Genomic DNA, 24,090 nt, shown 5'->3' with positions numbered 1-24,090 from the left:
TCAGATGCATGGAGTGAAAAATACAGCAGCAGGTATAAATCCATGAAAGGACGGGGGTTGCTTTACCGAGTGTGAGGTCAGTCTAATGAGATAAACCAATTAAAAGCAGGATACCAAAGGAGGAAAAATAACTTTTGAAGTGGTCAGAGTGGTCCAATACAGACAGTTGACAAGAAGGTGTGAATAACAGTAGGGACAAATTAGTATTGTGGAAATTTAAGTTTAGGTTTTGTAATGACGCAGCCATTCCCAGACTTTATTCAGGGCTAATCTGATGATGTCCAGTTTGCAAATTAATTCCAGTTCTGCAGCTTTTTTTAGTCTCTAAGGTGCCACAAGGATTCCTCATTGTTTTTGCAAATATGAACTGGTGGATATTCTAAAATACTGTATGTAATATACATACAGTATTATTTACATGGATTTGCACTGTAGTGTAAACAACTGTACGTACTGTTATTTTTTTTATTTTACATCTTTTTGTATTATTCTGTACATTCGAAATATGAAGAAACACTCTGGATCACACACTGTGTAATCCCCAACAGCCAGTAGTTCTTCAGTTATTAATCACATCATTCAATTTCTTGGATGTTTGCATAGCCCGAGTCTGACATGAAGAAAACATGCTGCCGCTGATAACATGTGGCTACTTCCAGCAAGAACAGTCTGAGTCTACACACTATCACAGCAATGCAAAAGACAAGACAATCCAAAAAACACTTCTGAAAATAAAACATTTGTTGGTAACTTGTGCTTCTGGGTATTTCTGTACATTATTGGGGAGACCTAAAACTGCCTTGATTGTGCCTTCCAGCAAATATAGGTACAGAAAAAATGTTGTGTTATGGTTCATTTAGGGCCAGATCATGCCGGTTAGCCATAGTCCACAGCTATGGGAAGTGCACAGCTGCATCAAACCAGAGCAATCACCATGAGGCATTCTGCCTTAGGATGGGAGAATTCCCTCCAGAGCTCCTCTGTAAGCAAGGGAAGTACACCCACTTCTACATCTCTTAACAGAGAGCAGTCTGCTCACAACCCTCTCCCCAACACACACATACACTGCTCCTCCTCGGAATTTCTTAGTGGAGAACAGCCGGGTATGGTGGACTTCTTCTGGTCACAAAGGGAGTTCCACACTTTGTTGAAATGTTATCTCAGCCTTTTGAAGCCAATGACAGTTCTGCATAAATGCAAAATTAGGCCTGTTGCCTGTTTTCCCCATTTCTAGAGAAGTCATTTGGTATTGTTCACCTTGACTAGAAAAAATAACTCCTTCTGGGAAAAGATAAATATAAATACTAAGATGACTAAATTGGACAGTTCTGAAAATGTCACCATCTGAAGAGACACAGTGTAAAGCTCACGAAAGCTCATGCTACAATAAATTTGTTAGTCTTTAAGGTGCCACAAGTACTCCTGTTTTTTTTTTTTGCGGATACAGACTAACACGGCTGCTACTCTGAAACAGTGTATAGGACCTTATCCTTGATGGCACGTTAAACACACTGCTGGTTATTATTATTGGGGCTGTCAAGCGATTAAAAAAATTAATCATGTGATTAACAAAACTAATCACGGTTAATCATGCTGTTAAACAACAATAGAATACCATTTATTTTAAATATTTTTGGATGTTTACTATCTTTTAAAATATATTAATTTCAATTAAAACACAAAGTGTACAGTGCTTACTTTATATTTATTTTTTATTACAAATATTTGCACTGTACAAAACAAAAAAATTGTATTTTTCAATTCACCTCAAAAAAGTACTGTAGTGCAATCTCTTTATCATGGAGGTTGAACTTACAAATATAGAATTATGTACCAAAAAACCTGCATTTGAAAATAAATCAATGTAAACCTTTACAGCCTCCAAGTCCTCTCAGTCCTACCTCTTGATCAGCCAATCATTCAGACAAACAAGGTTGGTTACAATTTGCAGGAGATAATAATGCTGCCTGCTTCTTGTTCACAATGTCACCTGAAAGTGAGAACAGGCGTTCGCATGGCACTGTTTTACCTGGCATTCTGAGATATTTACGTGCCAGATGCGCTAAAGATTCATATGTCCCTTCATGCTTCAATGCATCCATGCTGATGATAGGTTCTGCTCAATAAGAATCCAAAGCAGTGTGGACTGATCCATGTTCCTTTCCATCATCTGAGTCAGATGCCACTAGCAGAAGGTTCATTTTCTTTTTTGGTGGTTTGGGTTCTATAGTTTCCGCATCAGAGTGTTGCTCTTTTAAGACTTCTAAAACCATGCTCCACACCTCGTCTCTCTCAAATTTTGGAAGGCACTTCGGTAGAGTGCTGTAGCTATTTTTAGAAATCTCACATCGGTACCTTCTTTGCGTTTAGTCAAATCTGCTGTGAAAGTGTTCTTAAAGTGTTCTTAAAACGAACATGTGCTGGGTCATCATACAAAACTGCTATAATATGAAATATATGCAGAATGCCAGTAAAACAGAGCAGGAGACATACAAGTATCCCTCCAAGGAGTACAAACACAAATTTAATTGATGCATTATAATTTTAACGAGCATCATCAGCATGTCCTCTGGAATGGTGGCAGAAGTATGAAGGGGCATATGAATGTTTAAAATATCTGGCATGTAAATATCTTGCAGTTCCAGCTACAGAAGTGCCATGTGAATGCCTTTTCTCACTTTCAGGTGACATTGTAAATAAGAAGCAGGCAGCAGTATCTCCCGTCAATGTAAACAAACTTGTTTGTCTTAGCGCTTGGCAGAATAAGAAGTAGGGCTGAATGGACTTGTAGGCTCTGACGTTTTACACTGTTTTGTTTTGGAGTGCAGTTATGTAACCAAAAAAATGCTGCATTTCGAAGTTACACTTTCATGATAAAGGGATTGCACTTCAGTACTTGTATGAAGTGAATTGAAAAATACGATTTCTTTTGTTTCTCATTTTTACAGTGCATAAATTTGTAATAAAAAAGAATAGTATAAAGTGAGCACTGTGCACTTTGTAGTCTGTGTTGTAATTGAAACCAATATTGAATCTGTAGAAAAAGGTTCACAAATATTTAATAAATTCCAATTGATATTCTATTGTTATAAGTGTGATTAATCGCGATTAATTTTTTGACTTAATCGCATGAGTTAACTGCGATTAATTGACAGCCCTAATTATGATTAATTATTATTATTATTATTTAGATTATGGTTGCATCCAAAATATGCTAGTCTCTTTCCAAAAACAGAGTTTTGGCCCAAAGAATGATCAATCTAAAAAGACAGACACATGAGAAACATAATAAAATGAACATACACAAGTGGAAATGTTTCCAAATATTTTCTCAAAATTCACTTCTGCTGTAAAACTTAAAAAAAAATTATCCAACCATTGATGACTTAGTTGAACGACAGTCAGGTACAGGTGATTTTCACATGTTCAACAGGGGAACAAAGCTACTTGAGATGATTTGGAAGTTGTGTAGGGCACTAATGGTGTAACCATGTATCCTCTCTGCCCGCTTCCCTCTTCTTGTCTGTCACACCCACTTTCCACATCTTGGCTGTTTGGGACAGGAACGGTCTTTGTATGTGTTTGTACAGTACTTAGCACACTGCAGTTTCAATCCTGACTGGAGCCTTTAGATGCTTGCACAACATAAACTATTATTCATTATTATTATTATTATGAATGATAAAGCATCTAGATTAACCAAGTCCTGCAGCTAAAAGCAATTGACAAAGTTCTACCCGGCATTTCCACATGCAGTGAATAATGATCTTTGGGAAAAGCTTTATGGGGAAAGATTGAAAAAAGAGAGAAAATCGCTGATGGGAATGGTTGGTCACCCAATGACTAGGAAGAGAGATGTCAGAAGGCTGCATATTAGTAAGAAGCCTTGTTCTCTTTGGATTGCACGGCTGGGAGTTTCTCCATTCAGTGACAGCAGAGGTGAGCAATGTGTTAGTTCGGTTCCAGCTTTCAGAAGCATGAGAGCGTGTCAGCCTTTTTCATAAAGCTCCCCTTGACCTTCGTGTGGTCTCTACAGGAAATTGTACAATGCCATTAACAAGTGAGTCGTAGGGGAACAACAGGGAGATTAACATAGGTTGAAGACCTGGTTATTTTGTTAGCTCTTGCAGGATCAGTACTAGACTATGTGTCAGAAGCTGCAGACCCACTGGTGACAGGCTGCACCTGGGGTGGGAGGGACCCCTCACAGGGAGGCAGTGAGAAAGAGTGTTTGGCTCCTGCTCCTCATTTCCCCCCTCTGTACTGCACGCAAAGGGACAGTGTGAGCAAGCTGAGCTGAACCTCTCGCTGTATCTCGAAGACTCAAAACCCTTCTGGCTACATTTTGCCACTTCCCAGCACTGGGGCACCAGCCCAGCCACACGCACACAACTGGTGGGATATAAATGAAAAGGAAAATTTAAGAGGTAAAAAAGGGGGTCAAGGAGAAAGGCATTAAAATACTGCCTAGGAAGAGGCTGTGGCTCCTGCCTCCCAGGTGCCTTACCTGATGCTCCTATTGTAGCCCTTGGCTGAGGAGTTTTTCCACCCCCTCCTGGTGGCTGTTCCTGCCTAATCAGAGCCTTTTACCAGACCCTTTCTGACAGGGGTCTGCAGCCCCTGGTTGGGCTTGATCTAGGGCCCCTCCTCCCTTGAGGATACTGCTCTGCTCCTTCACAGCAGGTTATGCCCCAGAGCCGCTCTCATTTTTTTCATGGAGCTGCTTTCCTGTCCCCAAATGGGGCTTCCTCTGGCCCCTTTGCGAGGCTGATCCACTACCACTGACCAGGGCTTCCTTTGCACTTCCTTCCCCATTCCCCCCGCTGCCCACCTCCTGCCTCCACTGGGGTTTTCTGTGAAGCCCCCACTCCTCCTCCTCAACCTTCCTGTCAGCTGTGGACCTCAAGAACTTCGTGATTTGAGCCAACTTCTGCCCAAGTGGCTCCTGCTGCTCAGGTGAGAAGATTCCTTCTGGGTCCCCTGTCAATTTTACCCTCTCCGCCTGATGGCACCTGTTGCCTTATTGTGGCATTTCCCTTCCCTCAATTCTGGCACTGCCCTGCCACTCAGAGCTGCCTGCTGCTTTGTGCTCCTGCTGCTTCCTCCCTTCTCTCCACAACCTTTCTCTTTACCTTCAACCCCACAGCTTGCTCAAAGCTGCGCTTTTGTACGTTTCCCTCGGCTGCCCTTCTCTCAGCCTCCCCACCAGCCCACTTCCGCACCCAAAATAGTAGCTTTTTATTTCAGCCAACATACAGTTTTAATTATAATCCCAGAGGCAGGAGGAAAAAATTATTACATAGGAAGGAGGGGATAAACCTGAGGTGAACCTCAGGGGCCCATGGATGTGCTTGAATCAGCTCTGCACTAACGTATATAAATCAGGAAGCAAAGCTGGTGTTCTAGCAAGAATCAGAGTTAGTGATGCTGGATGGCATCCCCTCCCATTTTCATCATTTAATAAAAGGCAGCAAGAGATTAGCAGCTAGTACTAAATAAAACTCCACTCTTACCCACTTCCTAAAGACAGCCTACAAACCTCTCACTGCCTTTTAATTCTTCAGCAGACAGCTGAAAATATTTTAAAGTTGCCATAAATCAAGGAGATGTTTTTAGTCAAAATAAATGAGAGTGGTGCTTTCCTGAGAATTCCCCAGGCATCCCCAATCCAGGAAATGTCCAAGATTCCTGAGGAAAGAAGAACTACAGTGGAGGATAGTCTGCAATTTTGTAACTCCACATTTTGTTATTGTGAGGAAACCAATTATCAACTAAGAGTTCAATCTAAAAGTATTAATTCATTTGGGACACTTTAATGCCAGCTTCTCCAGACTGAGATATTCTGACTTTTGAAATATATTTAACTATTCACTTGTTTATTGTTTTAATTAGTAACTGGCAAATAAATTTAAAAACATCTTAACCCTGAATCAAATCATTATCTTTGTTACCAACTCTCCCCCCCCCCAAAACAAAACAACAACATCACAAATATTTGGACATTATTTTTTCTCAATAATAAAATTGCAGGGGGAGTTACAAGACAGAATTAATTATCAGTTGTTTTATCATGTCTAATTTAACTTGTGATTTCCTCATGTCAGTGACCTATCTACACAGATTTTCTTCTCCAGTCTTCAGAGAGAGAGACTCTTTAGGGACACAGAGGCTATTGCAGCCTCCAGGCTTAGCATCTCCAGAGTAACTTCATCATCTGATGAGAAAGAGTCCACCTCCCTCAAGCCCCCATGGAAATACCCAGCACACAAACCAGTATTTGGGTTGTGTAGGGAATGGGAGGATTCAAGATGAAATGATTTGGCAGGCATGATGAGGAGTTTTTTAATGAGTCAATGCAATGGGAAGGAGTTATTAGTCATATCTATTACACCTGTGCCATAATTAATTAATAGAGAGACAAGGTGGGTGAGGTAATATCTTTTATTGGACCAGCTTCTGTTGGTGAAAGACACAAGCCTATGAGCTACACAGGTTATTCTTCAGTACTGCAAATAATAATTAGCTAATTGCTTCTCAGCCAGAAGAAAAGAACTAAGAGGCAGTAAGTGATGCTTATGGACACCTGGCCCTCATAAAAGGGGGAGAAATTTAACTGTGAAGGGAAGAACCACAGAGAAAAGAGGGACTCCTGTAAAGGAGTTGGGTGTGTAGGAAAGCCACAAATCTCAGAAAGTCTCCTCTGGTATTGGAGGAAGGCAACTGAAGACAGAGTCCAAAAAAGAGTAGATTGTTGAGAAACTTTGGATGCTGGTCTGAGTTTGTGTTGCCCTAAAGGGTTGGACTTAGATGCTTCTCAGTTGGAGGGCTGGATTGTGTACAGACAGAAGACCTGGAGGTGACTCTAGAGGCTAAGATTCCTGAAACATCCCACCCTAACACAAGGGGGTGCCCTAATGATGTGCCATAAGTTTGCTTCTGACAGTCTTGGATCCAGATTGTTACAGGTGTGGAATGGACAATAATCTAATGAGATGCAGGGAATTCAGGGACCCCCCAAAAAATCTCTGGGATCTTATGAACAGCATCCTGGGATGCAAATACTGGATGCACTGGTGGGATCAAAATCTGCCTTGTGTTCTACCTATCAGCGTTACTGGGAGCATGTTTGGCATAAATAAAAAGAAAAAGATTGGAACAAAAGTATTAAGGCATTTTCATGCCAGGAATAAAAAGTGGATGACTCCTTAGAAAAGAATGAGAGAACAAGGAGGACAGGACTAGTAAGAGGAAGTTAATGGTAGTAGCATTTTCTATTTCTGCAAGCCCCCTGCCCTGTAACCAGGGCCAGAGGAAAGTGTGTGTTTTGAAATGAGCTGGTCAGAGCAATTCAGCCATGATTAAAGTGGCAATCAATCCTTTATTAGAAATACCAGCTCCCTCTATTGAAGGATTTACTGTTTCTCCATACAGTAAACTGAATTTCCCATCTGATTACTGAGAGAGCTGTGACAGAGGGTATTGCTGATAGCTTTGTTTGGTGGCCTTGCCAAATGCTCTGTGCTAAATGTGGCTCTCAGTTACCTACATGCAGCCCTATTGGCCTCAGTGGGTGCAAGTAGAAATCTGCCCCAGTGAAGGATACCTTGGCTCATTTATAATTGATGTAGTGGAGTGTGCCCATACTACGATAAGTGACTCTAACATTGACGTTGTGGGGGCCATTGTTTTTCAGTAATATCAAATCACCAGTTTACAGTTAAGGTGTTTTTTCAAGCTACCAGCTTCACAAATTAAAATGAGATCAAGGGTCCAGCTGTTTTATTTTTGGCACAATCTGAAATATGGGACTGGTTTAACAATTCTCTAGGTTGTGCATAAGCCTGAAGACCATCCAACTCACATTCCTAATGTTGTATTAGGTAGCTCTGTTGCAGTAGGAGTAGCTAGATCTACAGGGGCCAGATCTGTAGAGTAAAAATGGGGCCCTTTATATAGTCACTTTTCTGAGCCCAACCATGCTGTAGTGTTTGCAAGAAATATGTAAGCGAGATGGCATTCCATACACAACAGTGACCTCTAATGGTTCAAGAAGGTACCCTGCATTTGTTTTTTTTTCTGTTTAAAATGTCTACAGTAATTTTTAGGTGTATTATCAATAACATGAATGTGTTTAGCAGTCTGTCTTTAACTAGCAGTCTGTCAAATAATAGTATTTAATAACTTAAAGTAGAATACAACCCTGGGAACTAATCCCTGGAGACCAGCAAGATTTAGACATAAGTGCAAGCTGTTTGAAAACTTCTATAGGAAGGAGCTGAACTTATGGTCTTAAATATGCAGGCTCTATTTTCACTATAGATTCCCTGATTTCAAGGTCAGAGGGGACCACTGTGATATTTTATTCTGACATCCTGTATAAAACAGTCTATAGACCTCCGGAAAATTATTTCTGTTGAGCTAGAGTCTTTTTATGTGAAACAAATATACCACAAGTAGTTTATATTCTTGCAATTCATCTGTTTTGGAGAAAGTTGGCTAGAATCTCCCCTTCTCCCCCTTCCCTCCCCCATGTTTGTTGGTTGGTTTAAATACTTAATGAAATCAGCTAACCCAAGAAGAGGAGTAAGGACAAACCATTAAATCCTTTTTTCCTCTCTCTTTGGGAATCTCTGGTATTCCATGGCCATATAGAGTGCGAAGGCTAATGTGACAGGGTAGCCCATCCTCTTAAGACTGAAAGGAGCTGGAGTCAGTCCAGCCCTGTTCTAATATTTTTGGAGGTCTTATGGATGCAAGGACCTAGGAAACAGGAGCTATTGGTGAAGGGATGCAGTTCCAGGAATAAGTTTTATTTTAGGGATAAACAAACTCATTCCTATTACTTTAAGGGCCTGGGGCCAGAAGAGACTTGCAAAGTAGGTGGGGAAAGGCCCCCCTCACTTCCAGCCAATCAGGATGAGCTCTTGAAAGAGGACTAGCATAAATTCTGCCCCCTTCATCCTAGCAAGGGTGACGCCAGCAGGAAAATTTCTGACGGCTGAACCTTCCAAATCTGAAGGTAAAGAAACTCACTTGGGCTGGAGAAGCTGGCTGAGTCCCTGCAGATGGCTTGAAATACAACCCAGATCCACAAGAAGGGCTGAGGGACTTTTGTTCTTGAGGGGGGAGAATAGCTGACTGTTCAAAGTTTAACCCAGCTCCAGGAGCACAACTGGGTCTTCTGAACAGAGAAGAAGAGCTACCAGGAGTCTTGTATGGACTTGTATGAGAGCATGCATGAACTTGAGACTAAAATCAGTGGTTTGGATTCTGTAACTTAAAAAAAAAAGTTAATAAACCAGACCCCATGAAGGGGACATTTTGTTTGAAGGAATCAGTCTCTGGTCACTGATTGGAAGAACCTGAGCAGGTGCTGAGTGTACCAACAGGACTACCAGCGGGGGCATGCGCTAGGGCAGCCCCACTGTCACTGGTACCAGAAGTGGGATCTGAAACCCCCTACAGTCAAGAAGGGGTGACCGAGCAGCCAGGCACAAACCCGTTCCTTGGCTGTGAGGTGTCCACCCTCCCCAATCAACATATGGAGGCTTACGATGACTTCAGGGGGTCCAGTTCCCATTTGTGGAAGTGCCCAGGCAGCCACACCAGGAGCTATAGCAACTAGAAAGAATTGGTTGCTGCATATGTAGAAAGGGAAGAAGAGGGGCCCTACACCTAATCGTGTGCACTGAATGCAGGTAAGAGGGGCATGTACAATGGGTCTGCCTCTATGTATGGGTCATGTACAATGGGTCTGCCTCTATGTATGGTCTGCCTCTATGCCTTGCTGCGGGGGCCAGCTCAGACCCAGGGGCCAGAAGGAGCTCCATGCAAGAAGGATCTGGCCATGTTCTGTGCACTGCAGCTCAAGGCTGAGGGGTGGACTTCAGAGCCCAAGCCATGATGTCTACACAGCTGTTTTTAGCATCATAGTGTGAGCCCGAGTCTGTAGACCTGGCCTCTGAGACTCTCTGCCACAGGTTTTAAAACGCAGCATAGACATACCATGTGTACGCATGTTTACAGTTACCACGCCTCTGTATGGCCCCATAGGAGCTATGCACTGTACTGGGGTATCAGAGGGGAATTTAAGGGAGGTTTCCTCTCTTCGTAACACCTGAGTGGCACAAAGGGAGTGAAGTGGGGGGAGAATCTGCCCTCATTCCTTATGGATAGGATTAGATGTGAATTATTTTATTACTTGGCACCTCAGTGGGAGACTGATCTGCAAAGGGGGAGAGTTGACATAATAGTGCACTAGTGAAATGGACAGAGAACAGGGGAGGGAAATAGGACCATATCCAGCTTAGTTCCAGACCTAGCCACCCATGTTTTTCCAAGTCACACAGGATTCTCCAAACCACCCAAACAAAGCTCTGTTCTATTACAGGAATCCTGGAGTTTGTCTCCTTCATAAAAACAGCTTCCATTTTTCAACAGCTGTTCAAAGCAGTTAAAGGGAGATATGTCATTTGTAGAAATGTCAATTACTTTCCCCCACTTATTACATTTTTAGTCATAAGATAATGTACTACAGCTTCTCTTTATTTTTACCTCCTTGGTGCAGAACTCAAATCTTGCTGATGTATAAAAGAGTTTAAGTACCAATTACTCTCTGTCAAATCATACTGTGTGTGATGTTAATTATAAATGATACCCTTTCAGATACTGTTGATTCAGTGAAATAAGCTTTAAATGACCTGAAATGTGTCTGAGGCTGGAAGGTGCTCGAGTAAATTATTCTCTAAATCACTTCTCCAATTCCTTCTCATCCAAAATAATGTTATGTCATCTTCATTTTTATGAAATCATTTTTAAAAAAAAATATTAAAACTCAAGAGACAAGTTGAGTGAGGTAATATCTTTTATTGGACCAATAATATCAGGGTCTCTAATATCCTGGGACCAATGTGAAACAAAATTGCAAACAACATGTTGACACTAATATATTTATTGAATAACCTGCTCATAAAGCAAGATTGTTCCTAAAACCTAGGGAGGTTGTGGACTCCCTGTCACTGAAGATTTTTAAGAACAGGTTAGACAAACACATGTGAGGGATGATCTAGTATACATGGTCCTGCCTCAGTGTGAGGAGATTGATTAGATGACCTCTTGAGGTCCCTTTCAGCCTTACATTTCTATGATTCTACTATTTATGCTGGCCATTTTGGAAGGGGCACAATTTCATTGCCTCAAGTCGGTGGGAGTTGTGTTTGTTCATGTCAATGAGAACAGGATTGGGCCCTAATTGAAAAAAGTTAAACAAATTCAGTATTTGCTTGTTAACCACAACACACAATTGTTTGTTATTAATAGATTTAGGAGTATGGGAATTGCCATACTAGATATGGTCCAGCTAATCCAATATCCTGGCTCTGACAGTCACCAGTGTCAGATTCTAGGAAGGTGTAAGAAACCCCATATTGGAAGATTCTTTCTAAATCTTATCGTTCAGAGGCTGGCTTGTGTCCTAACCTAAGAGAATTTGAGCCTGATTGAATGTGCATTGAAGTCAGTGGAATGAGTCCCACTGATATCAATGGGCATTCGACTGGGAACTATGGGTGGGCTAACTTTAAAAAAAAAATCCCATTTAATGTAACTGTTGATGGTCTCACTATCCATATAAAGGCCTAATCATTTTTTTTCAAGACTAAAGTCTTGGCCAAAATGATGTTTAATGACAATGAATTCCACAAATTAATTATGTTGAACTGAAATGAAATATTTCAGTTTTTTAATTTGCTGCCTTACGACTTAATGGAATGTCTCCTGTTCTCATTTTATGAAAGAAGGTAAACAGGAGTATCAGATGTAACTTTTCTGTAACAGTCATTATTTTGTATGTCTCTATGATGTCCCCTCTGACTGGTCTCATTACCTGTCTCTGTCACGTCCCCTCTGACTGACCTCATTACCTGTCTCTGAACCCCATCTATTTCTATTTCTGGTATGTCTCTTTTTTTAGATTTTTGGCTACATGTAAAGCCCCTTCAGATGGGAGAGAATAAGGAGCCCAATTGCTTAGCAGGGATTTCATGCACCGTATTGTACTAGCATTGTATAGATGGCACTGAATTCCTATTGGCTACTAGAGTCAATTTACACTGCAGAAAGCAACCCTGTGGCAGTGAGTGAGTCTCAGTTGATTCAGGCTTGTGCAATGGGGCTACAAATAGCAGTGTAGACTTCCCCGCTCCAGCTGGAGCCCGGGCTCTGAAACCTAGTGTGAGTGGGCAGGTGTCTCTGGCTCTGAGAGATGCCCCCTTCACTGGGTTTCAGCGCTCAGGCTCCAGCCCAAGCGGGAAAGTCCACCCTGTTATTTATAGCCCCATTATGAGAGCCTGAGTCAGGTGGCCTGAACCCCGAGACTTCCTGCTGCGGGGTTGTCTTTGCAGTGTAGCTGTACCCCTAGGCTCGGAGAGGCCCTATATTTGAAAGCTCAGGAGCTGTCATCAAGAAGCTGAGCTCAGCTCTGAAACTTACTTTCTCCATTAGTCCAAAAGAGCCTGAGTTTGTTAAATCAGGGCACGGCACCATGCCCGTCTGCTTACTTATGGTTTTGCCTAAAGTGTATTATTCCTGCTTTGATGGTGAGTCCATTTTTCCTTAATTAACATTTGTTATGCTAATTTTTTGATGGATGCACTGAAAAATAGTAAATAAATACAATAAAAGGAAATATGTTGTAACCCTTCTGCCCCTCTGAGTTGGCAGCAACAAGGGCCGGGTTCAGTATCCAGTGGTTCCGTTTCAATAAAGCAATGCAAAACCGGCTCGAGCCCCCACCCAGTGACCTGGGACAATTACATACCACTCCCCCGCTTGGGCGCCTCTAGGAGGCAATACTTCCCCTCTTGAAAGCACGGAGTCTGAGTGTAGCAACATTCTTTTAATAAAGGAGGGAAACAGTGCGGTCTTACGTTGGGGAAACACCACAAACAGGATTCATAACACAAACCATGAGCAAAAGACCCACCTCCAAGTAAGTTTGGCAATGTCCCTTTCCCCTCAGGGTCTTAAGTCCAAATCACCCCAAAGTCCAACAACCCAAAAGTCTCTGTCCCTGGTCAGTGCTGGCCCAGAGTTCAAAAGTTCATCTGCAGAGTTTTACCCCTCCAGCCTGGGTGGAATTGTGAGGGGGGGAGCACACGGGATGTTAAGGGGTACCTTACGTGGGCCGAGGCTGACTGCCCTACCTCTCCATGGAGGTCTGCTGCAGCCTTCACCACGAATGGCTCTGCTCCACCAGCCGCTCTGCTCCTCCAGCCGTCCCCACAAACTGCTCTGCTCTACTCTACTCACTGTTCTGTGGGCCGCTCCAACCATCCCACAAGCTGTTCCACTCCACCAGCTGTCCCCACAAATTGCTCAGCTCCACTCCGCTGTGCTCGCCGCTCCAACCATCCTGCAAACTGCTCTGCCAGCTGCTTAGCAATATATCTTCAGGCTCCCCCACTAGTTAACACAGCACTCAGTGATCTCAGCTCAGTAATTTTAGCTCTTTTAGTGGTTTCAGTTCTTAGTGATTTCAGCTTGTAGTAGGGGAGACCCAGTGCTGGTGCACCATTGGCCCAAAGTGAATTCAGTTCAGCAGTCTCTAGCTAGGCTCCTAATGGAATCAAAATTAGCTCTGCTATGCAATAATGGAGAAGGAGAAGATGTATAATTGGTGTGCCAGGTCCTCAAACGGGGCCCATATCATCAGATACACATACCTGTCCCTAACCTTTCTCAATTCACTGGGTTTTGGAACCCATGTCCCTTGTCTAGCGAGTGCTACTTGGTTGATGGTGAGACCCTCTGTCATAAAACAGTCTCATAGTCCTTCATTCACATAATCAGGGTAACAACACTTTATTCCTCCTACCCCAATAACTGAGAAATTGGGGATCGCACAGCAGTCAGAGTGACCATTTTGGGCTGCCGTGGGCTCATGCTAGGCGGAGTGGGTGTGCCTATGCAAACAAGATCAGCCCCCTAACTTCTTTTCCACACTTGCCATAATTCACCACCAGATGTCAGGGTACAGCTCATCCTGACTCTGCTTACAATGTAAAAGATTAACTGAAAATAATATTCTTAGAAGTATTGTATCAGTGCAGAGAAATAATAACCAGGAAAAAATAGGATCATACATTAAAACAGTCCATGATAAAAGACAGGAAGTTGGTTCCAGCTGAACTAATATTTCTGTTGAAATGAGTTGCATTTGTTATTCACTGTTCATCTTCTGCCCACCTGGGAGCTATTTCGGATGGTGCCCAGTAAAATCTTCTGAAGCTACATACTCCACTGCAGTATATGAGCTGAGAGTGAGATTTCTTATTCTTTTAGCACATCAGTGCAAAAGAATTGTTTCTGTTTATAAAGCATGCTGTGATTTTTTTTGTAAGTATGTGGTATTGGATAACTTGTTTAATATTTTCCCTTGCTGAGTGAAGACTAAAGCAAGAGGCATCTCTAAAACAGGGTACCTGGTACCATGCTTCTAATTTCCTCTGTGTGGGACTTTATAAAAAGAAATGGATCTCAAATTGACACAATTGACGTACTGTACAGGCGGTTATACTGGACATGGTCCCTAAAACAACTTTGAAGCAAATGTTTATGCTCCTAATAGGTGCCAGATTGTTGAGCCTTTGTTTTTGTATTATGAGAGTGAGAACTTCTGTTTTTCTTATCCATTTTCTCTATACCATTCATTATTCTAATACTTTTATCATGGCCTCTCTTATTTATCTCCTTTCTCAGGGAAAGAATACTAACCTTTTCAGTCTCTCTTCATAGGTAAGCTTTTTTTCCTCATAATTTGTCATCTTTCTCAGTGTGAGCTTGGAATAATGTCATAGAACAGTGATTCTCAAACTTTTCTGCTGGTGACCTCATTCACATAGCATGCCTCTGAGTGTGACCCCCCCCCCCACCGCCGCTATGAATTAAAAACACTTTTTTATATATTTAATACTATTATAAATGCTGGAGGCAAAGCGGGGTTTGGGGTGGAAGCTGACAGCTTGCTACCCCCCACATAATAACCTCACGACCCCCTGAGGAGTCCCGACCCCCAGTTTGAGAACCCCTGTCATAGAGCAAGTGTACTCCATGCACTGTACTTGTGTCTGTAATATTTGACATTTCTGAAGCTATTGTGTCTTCTGCTTCCTTTGACTCTCATAGCTGCTTATTTAATCAAAGGGAGCGAGACAACTCATTCAATAGGGAAACCAGAAAAAAAGTGGTAATACTGGAGAAAACACATGTAACCATGCCTCTGTGGGTCACTATTGAGAATACCAAATTGAGGACAAACTGCTGAGAAATAGGGTGGACACACCCCAAAACTGGAGATTATTCTCCCATGAGATATACTAAACCAGCATCAAAAGTAAACTTCTGTTTCACCACACTGGCTAACAAGAAGCCATAAAAGCAGTTTCCTTAGGCATACCTGTCCTTCTATCACCACTGAAAACACTAGACTTAGAGACGAGTGGTTCTTTAAAACCAGTCTCCTCAAATAAAAGGTTCTTCTGATCCCACAGGACCAGCCACACACCCAGGTCAATATACAACTCAGAGCTTACCCAAAAATCATGCTGAAGCCAATCCTTTAGTATGTAAAATCTAAAGGGTTATTTATAAAAAGAAAGAAAGGTGAGAGTTAAAATTGGTTAAAGGAGTCAAATACATACAATAAATACAAAGTTCTAGGTTAGGGTGACCAGGTGTCCAGTTTTTGACTGGAACATCTGATTGAAAAGGAATCGTGGCTGCTCTGGTCAGCACCGCCAACTAGGCCGTTAAAAGTCCAGTCAGTGGTGCTGTGGCACTAATGCAGGCTGGTCCCTACCTGTCCTGGGGCACGTAGCTTCTTCCCCCTCCCCTCCTCACCCCCCCCATCCCCGCCTATGAACCGGACCTGCTGGCTGCTGCCGGGGTACAGCACGGAGCCAGAACAGGCAGGCAGCCTGCCTTAGCCTCCCTGCACCACTGACCGGAAGCAGCCCGAGGTAAGCCTGCACCCCAGCCCCACGCTACTGCCCCAGCCCTGAGCCCATAGTCCAGAAGTTTGAGCAGAAAAGAGGCTGGAGCAGGAAAGAGGCAAAATTGAGGTTTTCCAGGCTTTTTATATCTTCTGCCATGTGGAGGGAATCCCATTGTTCTTACTGTGGAAATTTACAGTAGCATGATGGTGTTTTGAGTCACATGTCCATGCATGATTTCGCCTAGTCACAGAAGTCCATTAAGAGTAGTTAGGCGTCTTCCATTGTAAGTTAAGTGTACTGTAATGGGCCATTCTACTTGAATAGTTCATTCAAAATGTGCAGGCTAAATACCTTTTGGGCGCGACCCCAGGAGCAAACATTTGAAATACAGGGATAGAGCCAATACTCATAACTTCAAATACAAAAATGATACATGCCTACAAATAGCATAATCATATTCAGCAAATCATAACCTTTCCACAGACATCTTACATACCATATTTTGTACAAGATTTGTGGCAAATATATAACAGTGGTTGCAACAATGATCTATATGATCATATTTTAATCAGATGACATCACAAAAGGTTAATCCTGTTTTTTAATAAATTTTTTAAAAGCTTCAATGGACAAGCTGATAATATATCTAATATAAAGTTGTTATGTTTGAGATTTCTGATTGGTGTCACCTAAACAAAGTGTGTCCTATATTGGATTTCATGGTGAGTAATGATATTAACAGCACAGCATTTTATTTTAGAATAAATAACCTATCCACATAATTATGTGGATTATCCACATAGAAATCGCTGGACAAGCACCAAAGTATTCTACTAATGTGGATGTAGATGACAAGTAAGTGTTTGGGTATCACCTCTTGTCTGAGTTTGGCTTTGGATCTTGTTTGGGTTGTTTATTTTTTTCAGTCGCTCAGTGGGACAAACTGTCTCAAACAACCTTAGTATAGCTTTCAGAATGAAGCAGGTGTCGTAGCTGGCTTAAAGCCCCTTACATTGATGAGTGCAGCAGCCACCCTTCATTCAGGGTAAGAAACAATAGTGCTCTAAAAAGATGGGCTCATGCTCACCCAATGCCACTCAGGAATTTGAGCTATATAGGCAGAATGCTAGGCTGGGCATCCTTTGGCTAAGGGGGTGTGTTAAGGACAGAGAAGCAGGAGATAGAAGGCTGGTCTACACTGAACATTTACATCAGCATAGCTATGTCTCTCAGGGGATGGAGGGTGAAAACCTGCACTCCTGAAAGACCAACCTAACCCCTAGTGCTAGGTCAACAGAAGAATTTTTCCATTGACCTAGCTACTGCCTCTCGTGAAGGAGGTGGATTAACTCGAGTGCCAGGAGAACTCCTCCCATCACCGTAGTGATGTCTACACTGAAGTGCTACAGTGCTGAAGCGGTACTGCTGTAGCATTTTACGTGTAGACATACTCAGAGATGAGGAGACAGAGACAGGGAGAGACAGAGAAAGCTTGGACAAGCACAGGGTGTCCAGAGTGTGACCCAGGGAGAAGCCAAGACTTCTGGGTCTTCTGGGTCTGGAGAAGCTGGCTAAATAGGCTTGAGGTCATAAGCAAAGAACTATTTCAAATTTGATGACAATATATATCTCCAGATCAGTGGCACTGCTATGGGCACCCACATGGCCCCACAATATGCCAACATTTTTATGGCTGACCTGGAACAACGCTTCCTTAGCTCTCATCCACTCAAGCCCCTTCTCTACCTACACTACATTGATGACATCTTCATTATCTGGACCCATGGGAAGGAGACTCTGGAAAAATTCCACCACCATTTCAACAACTTCCACCCCACCATCAACCTCAGCCTGGACCAATCTACATGGGAAGTCCACTTCCTAGACACCACGGTGCAAATAAGCGATGGTCACATTAACACCACCCTATACCAAAACCTACCAACCGCTATGCCTACCTTCATGCCTCCAGCTTCCATCCCGGGCACACCACACAATCCATTGTCTACAGCCAAACACTGAGGTACAACTGCATCTGCTCCAACCCCTCAGACAGAGACCAACACCTACAAAATCTTCACCAAGCATCCTCAAAACTACAATACCCATATGAGGAAATAAGGAAACAGATCAACAGAGCCAGACATGTACCCAGAAGCCTCCTACTGCAAGACAAACCCAAGAAAGAAACCAACAGGACTCCACTGGCCATCACATACAGTCCCCAGCTAAAACCCCTCCAACGCATCATCAGGGATCTACAACCCATCCTGGACAATGATCTATCACTTTCACAGGCCTTGGGTGGCAGGCCAGTCCTCGCCCACAGACAACCTGCCAACCTGAAGCATAATCTCACCAGTAACTGCACACCGCACCATCGTAACTCTGACTTAGGAACCAATCCATGCAACAAACCTTGAGGCCAACTCTGCCCACACATCTACACCAGCAACATCATCACAGGACCTAACCAGATCAGCCACACCATCACCGGTTCATTCACCTGCATGTCCACCAATGTAATATTCGCCATCATATGCCAGCAATGCCCCTCTGCTATGTACATCGGCCAAACTGGACAGTCCCTACGGAAAAGGATAAATGGACATAAATCAGATATTAGGAATGGCAATATACAAAAACCTGTAGGAGAACAATTCAATCTCCCTCGCCACACAATAGCAGATCTAAAGGCAGCCATCCTGCAGCAAAAAAACTTCAGGACCAGACTTCAAAGAGAAACTGCTGAGCTTCAGTTCATCTGCAAATTTGACACCATCAGCTCAGGATTAAACAAAGACTGTGAATGGCTTGCTAAGTACAAAAGCAGTTTCTCCTCCCTTGGTTATCACACCTCAACTGCTAGAAGAGGGCCTCATTCTCCCTGATTGAACTAACCTCGTTATCTCTAGCCTGCTTCTTGCTTGCATATATATACCTGTCCCTGGAAATTTCCACTACATGCATCCGACGAAGTGGGTATTCACCCACAAAAGCTCATGCTCCAATACATATATTAGTCTATAAGGTGCAACAGGACTCTTTGCTGCTTTTACAGATCCAGACTAACACGGCTACCTCTCTGATACTAAGCAAAGAACTAACTCCTATTGTTTGATTCCTCCAGTATTCAGGGAAAACAGGACAGTCCTTGTAAATAAACAAACGTGATTCAAAGAAAACATCTGATTCTACCATCAGTTTTCCCTCCTAATTGGAACAACTTGTAACACCCTGAATTTTGCTAAGGTTTCAGGTCAAGAAGGGTAACGCACATATAGAAAACAGCTAATGAGCCTTATTGTCTTCTCACAAAGGTTTTCTACTGGTTTAACTCCATTGACTTCAATGGAATTACTCCTGATTTACATCAGTTTAAGTGAGACTGGGTTCAGGCCCACTGGCTTCAGAGTGGATTTCATCTTTAATTCTCAATGTTTTGTGTCATGTGCCCAGCAATAGATTGAATTTCTTGTTCTTTACAAAAGTGTTTGTTTCTATTTTAAGTAAACTTGTGCTAATCTGAGCTCCTGGGGACTGCTGCTGTTGGAACGGTTTTCCAAGTGTTCCACCTACACAGCCATTTTCTCTAATTTCTCATCTCAGAGGAACTGTGCAGGCTTTTTATTGATTTCTGAATAATGTATAAAAAGATATTCAATATGCTGCTCTGCTTTTGGCATGCACTCCAGTCTGGCGGCACATCTTAAAAGGGCAAGTGTCACAAGATGGCTCAGAGAGATATAAATTACAGCTCCCTGTCCCCCCGTAGCTCCCTAGTCCCGAAGGGGGTGTTCACCCTGAAGGAAGGTGTTGCCATCACCTATGCTTCTGTAGGGTTTGTTGATGGTAGTCAGCTTTAAATGGCATAAGAGCCCCGTTGAGGTTGAATCAGCGCATCCTGGCAACCCATGACTATGCGCCATCCCCAACTAATACCACCAACTTGTGGGTTGTGATGGTACCCGGTAGCCTCCTGGGGGTTGCAGTTTTTGGATGAACGCTACATCATTTCTAACAAAGATTGGCAGGGTCGCTGTCTATGCCAGCCACTGGATTGAAGCTGGGCCATAAACTGTGGTTCTTTTGACTGTATCTTACATCTTTCCTCTGTGCAGTTAAAAAAATTAAAAACTATGAAATTAAAAGGTTACTGAGATAACAATTTAAGAGAGGCAGCACAGAATTCGGTCACGTTTTGTACCCTTTCAAGTCTAGGCTGCTGTGTGAAGTGGAGAGGCCCCAGGAGCAACTCAGCCCTGAGGGTCTGTCTAAATTACAAAAATCTCCCCAGGCTCCCCTATGGCCCACAGCACTGTAGACTGCAGCCCCACCCCTGACATGCCCTTCTCACTGCCAGCTGGGGCCCAGCCAGCCTCTTCCTAAGGAGGGGGCCAAGTGGCAGGGTCACTACAAAAAATGCAGGGGCTAAAAGTCTATAATACTTTCCTCATCGCCAGGATCCCACTTTATACATGCATTGCATTCCGAGAGGTGTGTGTGTGTGTGTGTGTGTGTGTGTGTGTGTATGGGGTTTCCCCCCCACACACACTTTGCATTGTCATGCAGCACATGTGTATCTACCCCAAAGACCATCTCTCCTTCCGGAGTGGGCCTAGAAGTGGAAGGGGTGGAGGAAGCAGAGTGAGGAGATGGCATCTTGGGGTTTTGGAAAGCAGGGAGCTGGGTCCAGGGGTCACAGAGGCCAGTGTCCCAGGAGGGATCCCCCATCCCTGCTCCAGCTCATGCTGGTCACTGACAGCTTCAATAGGACTAGCCCTGGGTGAGAGAGACTGGCTGGTATCTCTGCCCCCTCTCTTTCCCTCCCACCGGAGAGACTGGGAGGACTGTTGCTTTAAAAGAAACAGCTACTAAAGTTTGGGCCTTAATTTCTTTCCTTTTAATATGATTCCCAGAAAATCAAGTTACATTTTTATTTCCTATTACTAACCCAGCTTTGGCGAAGAAATGAACATCTTATGTTACCTGTGCAAAAAAAAAAGAAAGAAACAAACAAAACAATAGTAATATTTTTACTATCCTAGTTGTATAATTTCCTTCTTTACGTAGATTTGCATCCCTTCTTCCCCAAAACACAAAACTGTGTGTCTCCCAAAGATAATACATAATTGTTGGGGTTGGAATTAATTTAGGTGAGGAGATCTACAGGTGGGTCTTCCCCCCCCCACCTCTTCCCCCTCTAGTCACATAAATATTCCCTCTGGAATCAATAGAATTACTCGACATGAATAAAGAGAGACAAGGTAGGTGAGAGATCCTCTTTTAGTGGACCAACTTCTATTGGCGGAAAGGACAAGACTCAGCTATCCACCAACAGAAGTTGGTCCACTAAAAGATATTACTCTATCTATGGTGTGTCTCTCATATCCTGGGACCAACACAGCTACACCAACACTGCAAACATCACACAAATAGAAACTACTGATGTGGATAAGAGCTTTTAGGATCATCAAGGTCCTGATACGGACACCACCTCCATATGGATGTAGGGATCCAGCCACATGGAGCACTTGCAGGATCATGACTTTAATTTATGTTGCCTCCTTACTACATTCTTTTTTTCTTTTGCAATTTTTGTTTTTTATAGTTTACTTTAAGATCCCATTAAGGTTCAGTGGTTTAATAGTATTACCACATCTGCTAGAACAGCCCGAGTTCAAACGGTATTAGAGCCAACACAAATGGTCTAGTGGTTACAGCACTACTTTGTGACTCAGGAGACATGGGTTCAGATTCCTGCATTGCTCTAGGCTTCCTGTATGACCTTGGGCAAGTCACCTAATGTGAACTCCTGAACGTGTTGAAGTCAATGGTGGAATCCTGACAGTTTTGTCATTAATCTCCCTGTCTTTCATCCCCCATCTACAAAATGGGGATTATAGTACTTCCTTACCACACAAGGGTGTTGTGAGTGTAGGTACTCTTAAAATACTGTGATGCACTCAGCTCCAATGGCAATGGGGGCTATGTAAGTACACAAGATAGCTAGGAAGTAAAATGATGTACATATTTGTGCCAATCTTGTGAAAGTGGAAATGTCCCGTGTTTAATTTCTATCTTTCAGGAGACACAAAGAAAAAGAAGAAAAAAGCAAACCATCTGAAATCGTTGGTCCAATCACAATTGTAAGCAAGAATACACTTGTAATGATAGTAACTACATGTTGGTCTAGTACACATGCAGTGAAATGTGAGTTTTCATGTCTTCCAAAATCATATTATCCCAGGTTTGTTGCATTCATTTTTGTCCCTCGGCTGCTTTAGAATTGTAGTTAACTCTGTAACAACTAATTACAAATGCTGCTCTCCATCCATATGAAGCACTCCCAATGCCATCTGTAGGCATTTCACCACACAGGGTAATGTAGGAGAGATGCCACTTGAACTTTTCTATACCTCTTTTATATTTCCACTGATGATGATGTGATATATAATCCAAAATACTATTCTAATGTTAAATGAATCAAAGCATTAACTTCCTAACATTTTATTGTAAATCGTTTATTTTGTTAACATTCAAACAACCACGAAGCCATACTGGTATCCACTGACTAAAATAATCTGATATTTACTTCTTTTACTCATTCCCATCAGTTTCGATATGCAGACGGGCTGGATATAACTCTTATGGTATTTGGAACAATAGCAGCAGTACTGAATAGAGTTTGCCTTCCTCTGATGTCACTGGTTTTTGGTGAAATGCACGACGGTTTTGTGAGTGGTTGTATATCCCAGGAGAGATTATGTAAGGAAACAGTTCATATATTTTATTTATTTTGCTTTTGTTCATGTTCCTCTCCCCTCACCCATTTATTTCCTTGTGATCGCCTTAGCTTTCCTGTGAAAAGAAGGGCTAAAAGTAAGTCCAATTTGTCTGTTTTTTTGTTTGTTTATTTTTATTCCTGTAGCAGAGCTTGGCTATGTGGGTGTTTTCATGGCTAAGTAATTATCATCCTTACCTGAGAGAAAAGTTTGGGAAGCAGTAAGTCTTCATGTAAACGTGGTAGATTTCTTCGGCTTCTTTCATTTGTTTAAACTTCACTCATCATGGCCATTCATTTTATAAGTGAAATTCATCCCTCACTACAAATCTCACACAAGGATTAATAGTCCTTGAGAGGATTTAAGCGGTGTTCAGGCCTCTGCACAGGGATGGATTCCACCTTATGACAATGGGCAGCGTCTTCATGAAGAAATGCTTACATGGAAGAGTTACTAATTATAATAAATTCCGATCCCACTTGATGTGCTCTACAGATAGTGGTGACCCGTTAATATTCTTCAAGATATCACTAGCTGTGTTGCCTCTGGAAATAAAGGCTTCTGTTCTACTTTATTTAGGTTGATGGTGCTCGGTAACTTAATGTTATAACCATGGGCCTGGAACCTCTCTCCCCACTTCATTTGTGCAGGTAGAGAACAATGAAAAAGGGCAGAGCTGGGATGGGGAGCATGAAAGCAGGGGGAGGGGGCATTTACTTCCCTCAGTGGCTTCTATCACCCTCAACATTAATTTTTGTTCTGCATCGGGACAAAAGTGAGACCTTTCCTTTTTTTTTTTTTTGCAAAGTAGAGCATGAGAGACAGAACAGCCAATAGCCAGATGGTTAGGGTACTCCTCTGTGATGTAGGCACTATAGGTTCAAGCCCCTGCTCTGATTTGGAGCAAGGATTTGAACATAGGTTTCCCACATCTCAGCTGACTGCCTAATCACTGGCTATTCCGGGTACTCTCTTATTATCCCCAGAAATCCCATTCTGGACCTGAGAAACCTTCTGGACAAAAGCTTGGTTGAAGCTAATACGTTTCTGTGAAAGGTTCTGCTTCAATGAATCTGTTTTCTGTTGAGAAATTTCTGAGCAGCTCCAGTAGTAAGTTTGAAGCTGGAGTAAAAAAAAAAAAATTACAAAATATATTGAGCCTGAAAAAGATATATGTAAGGGAATTCGGTATATTTCTTAGTCTCAAATTTCTTATATTGTTAGCGATGGTAGTAGATTTGCAGTAGCACCTGGAGGCCACAAGCAGTATCACAACACTATACTACTAGGTGTTGCAGACACACGCGCGCGCG

General features: G+C 42.5%; 1 protein-coding gene across 1 annotated transcript in view; it reads left to right on the top strand.

Moving 5' to 3' along the window:
- LOC123363278 (ATP-dependent translocase ABCB1-like) overlaps positions 1 to 24,090 on the top strand; it is a 114,759-nt gene that overhangs the window by 74,216 nt on the left and 16,453 nt on the right. Inside the window, 1 exon segment of the mRNA XM_045004146.1 lies at positions 9,048 to 9,055. Within this exon segment, the coding sequence (XP_044860081.1) occupies positions 9,048 to 9,055 (8 nt within the window).

This window comes from Mauremys mutica, chromosome 2 (assembly GCF_020497125.1).
Source record: "Mauremys mutica isolate MM-2020 ecotype Southern chromosome 2, ASM2049712v1, whole genome shotgun sequence".
Taxonomy (NCBI): Eukaryota; Metazoa; Chordata; order Testudines; family Geoemydidae; genus Mauremys; species Mauremys mutica.
This window is presented reverse-complemented; position numbering and strand designations above follow the sequence as displayed.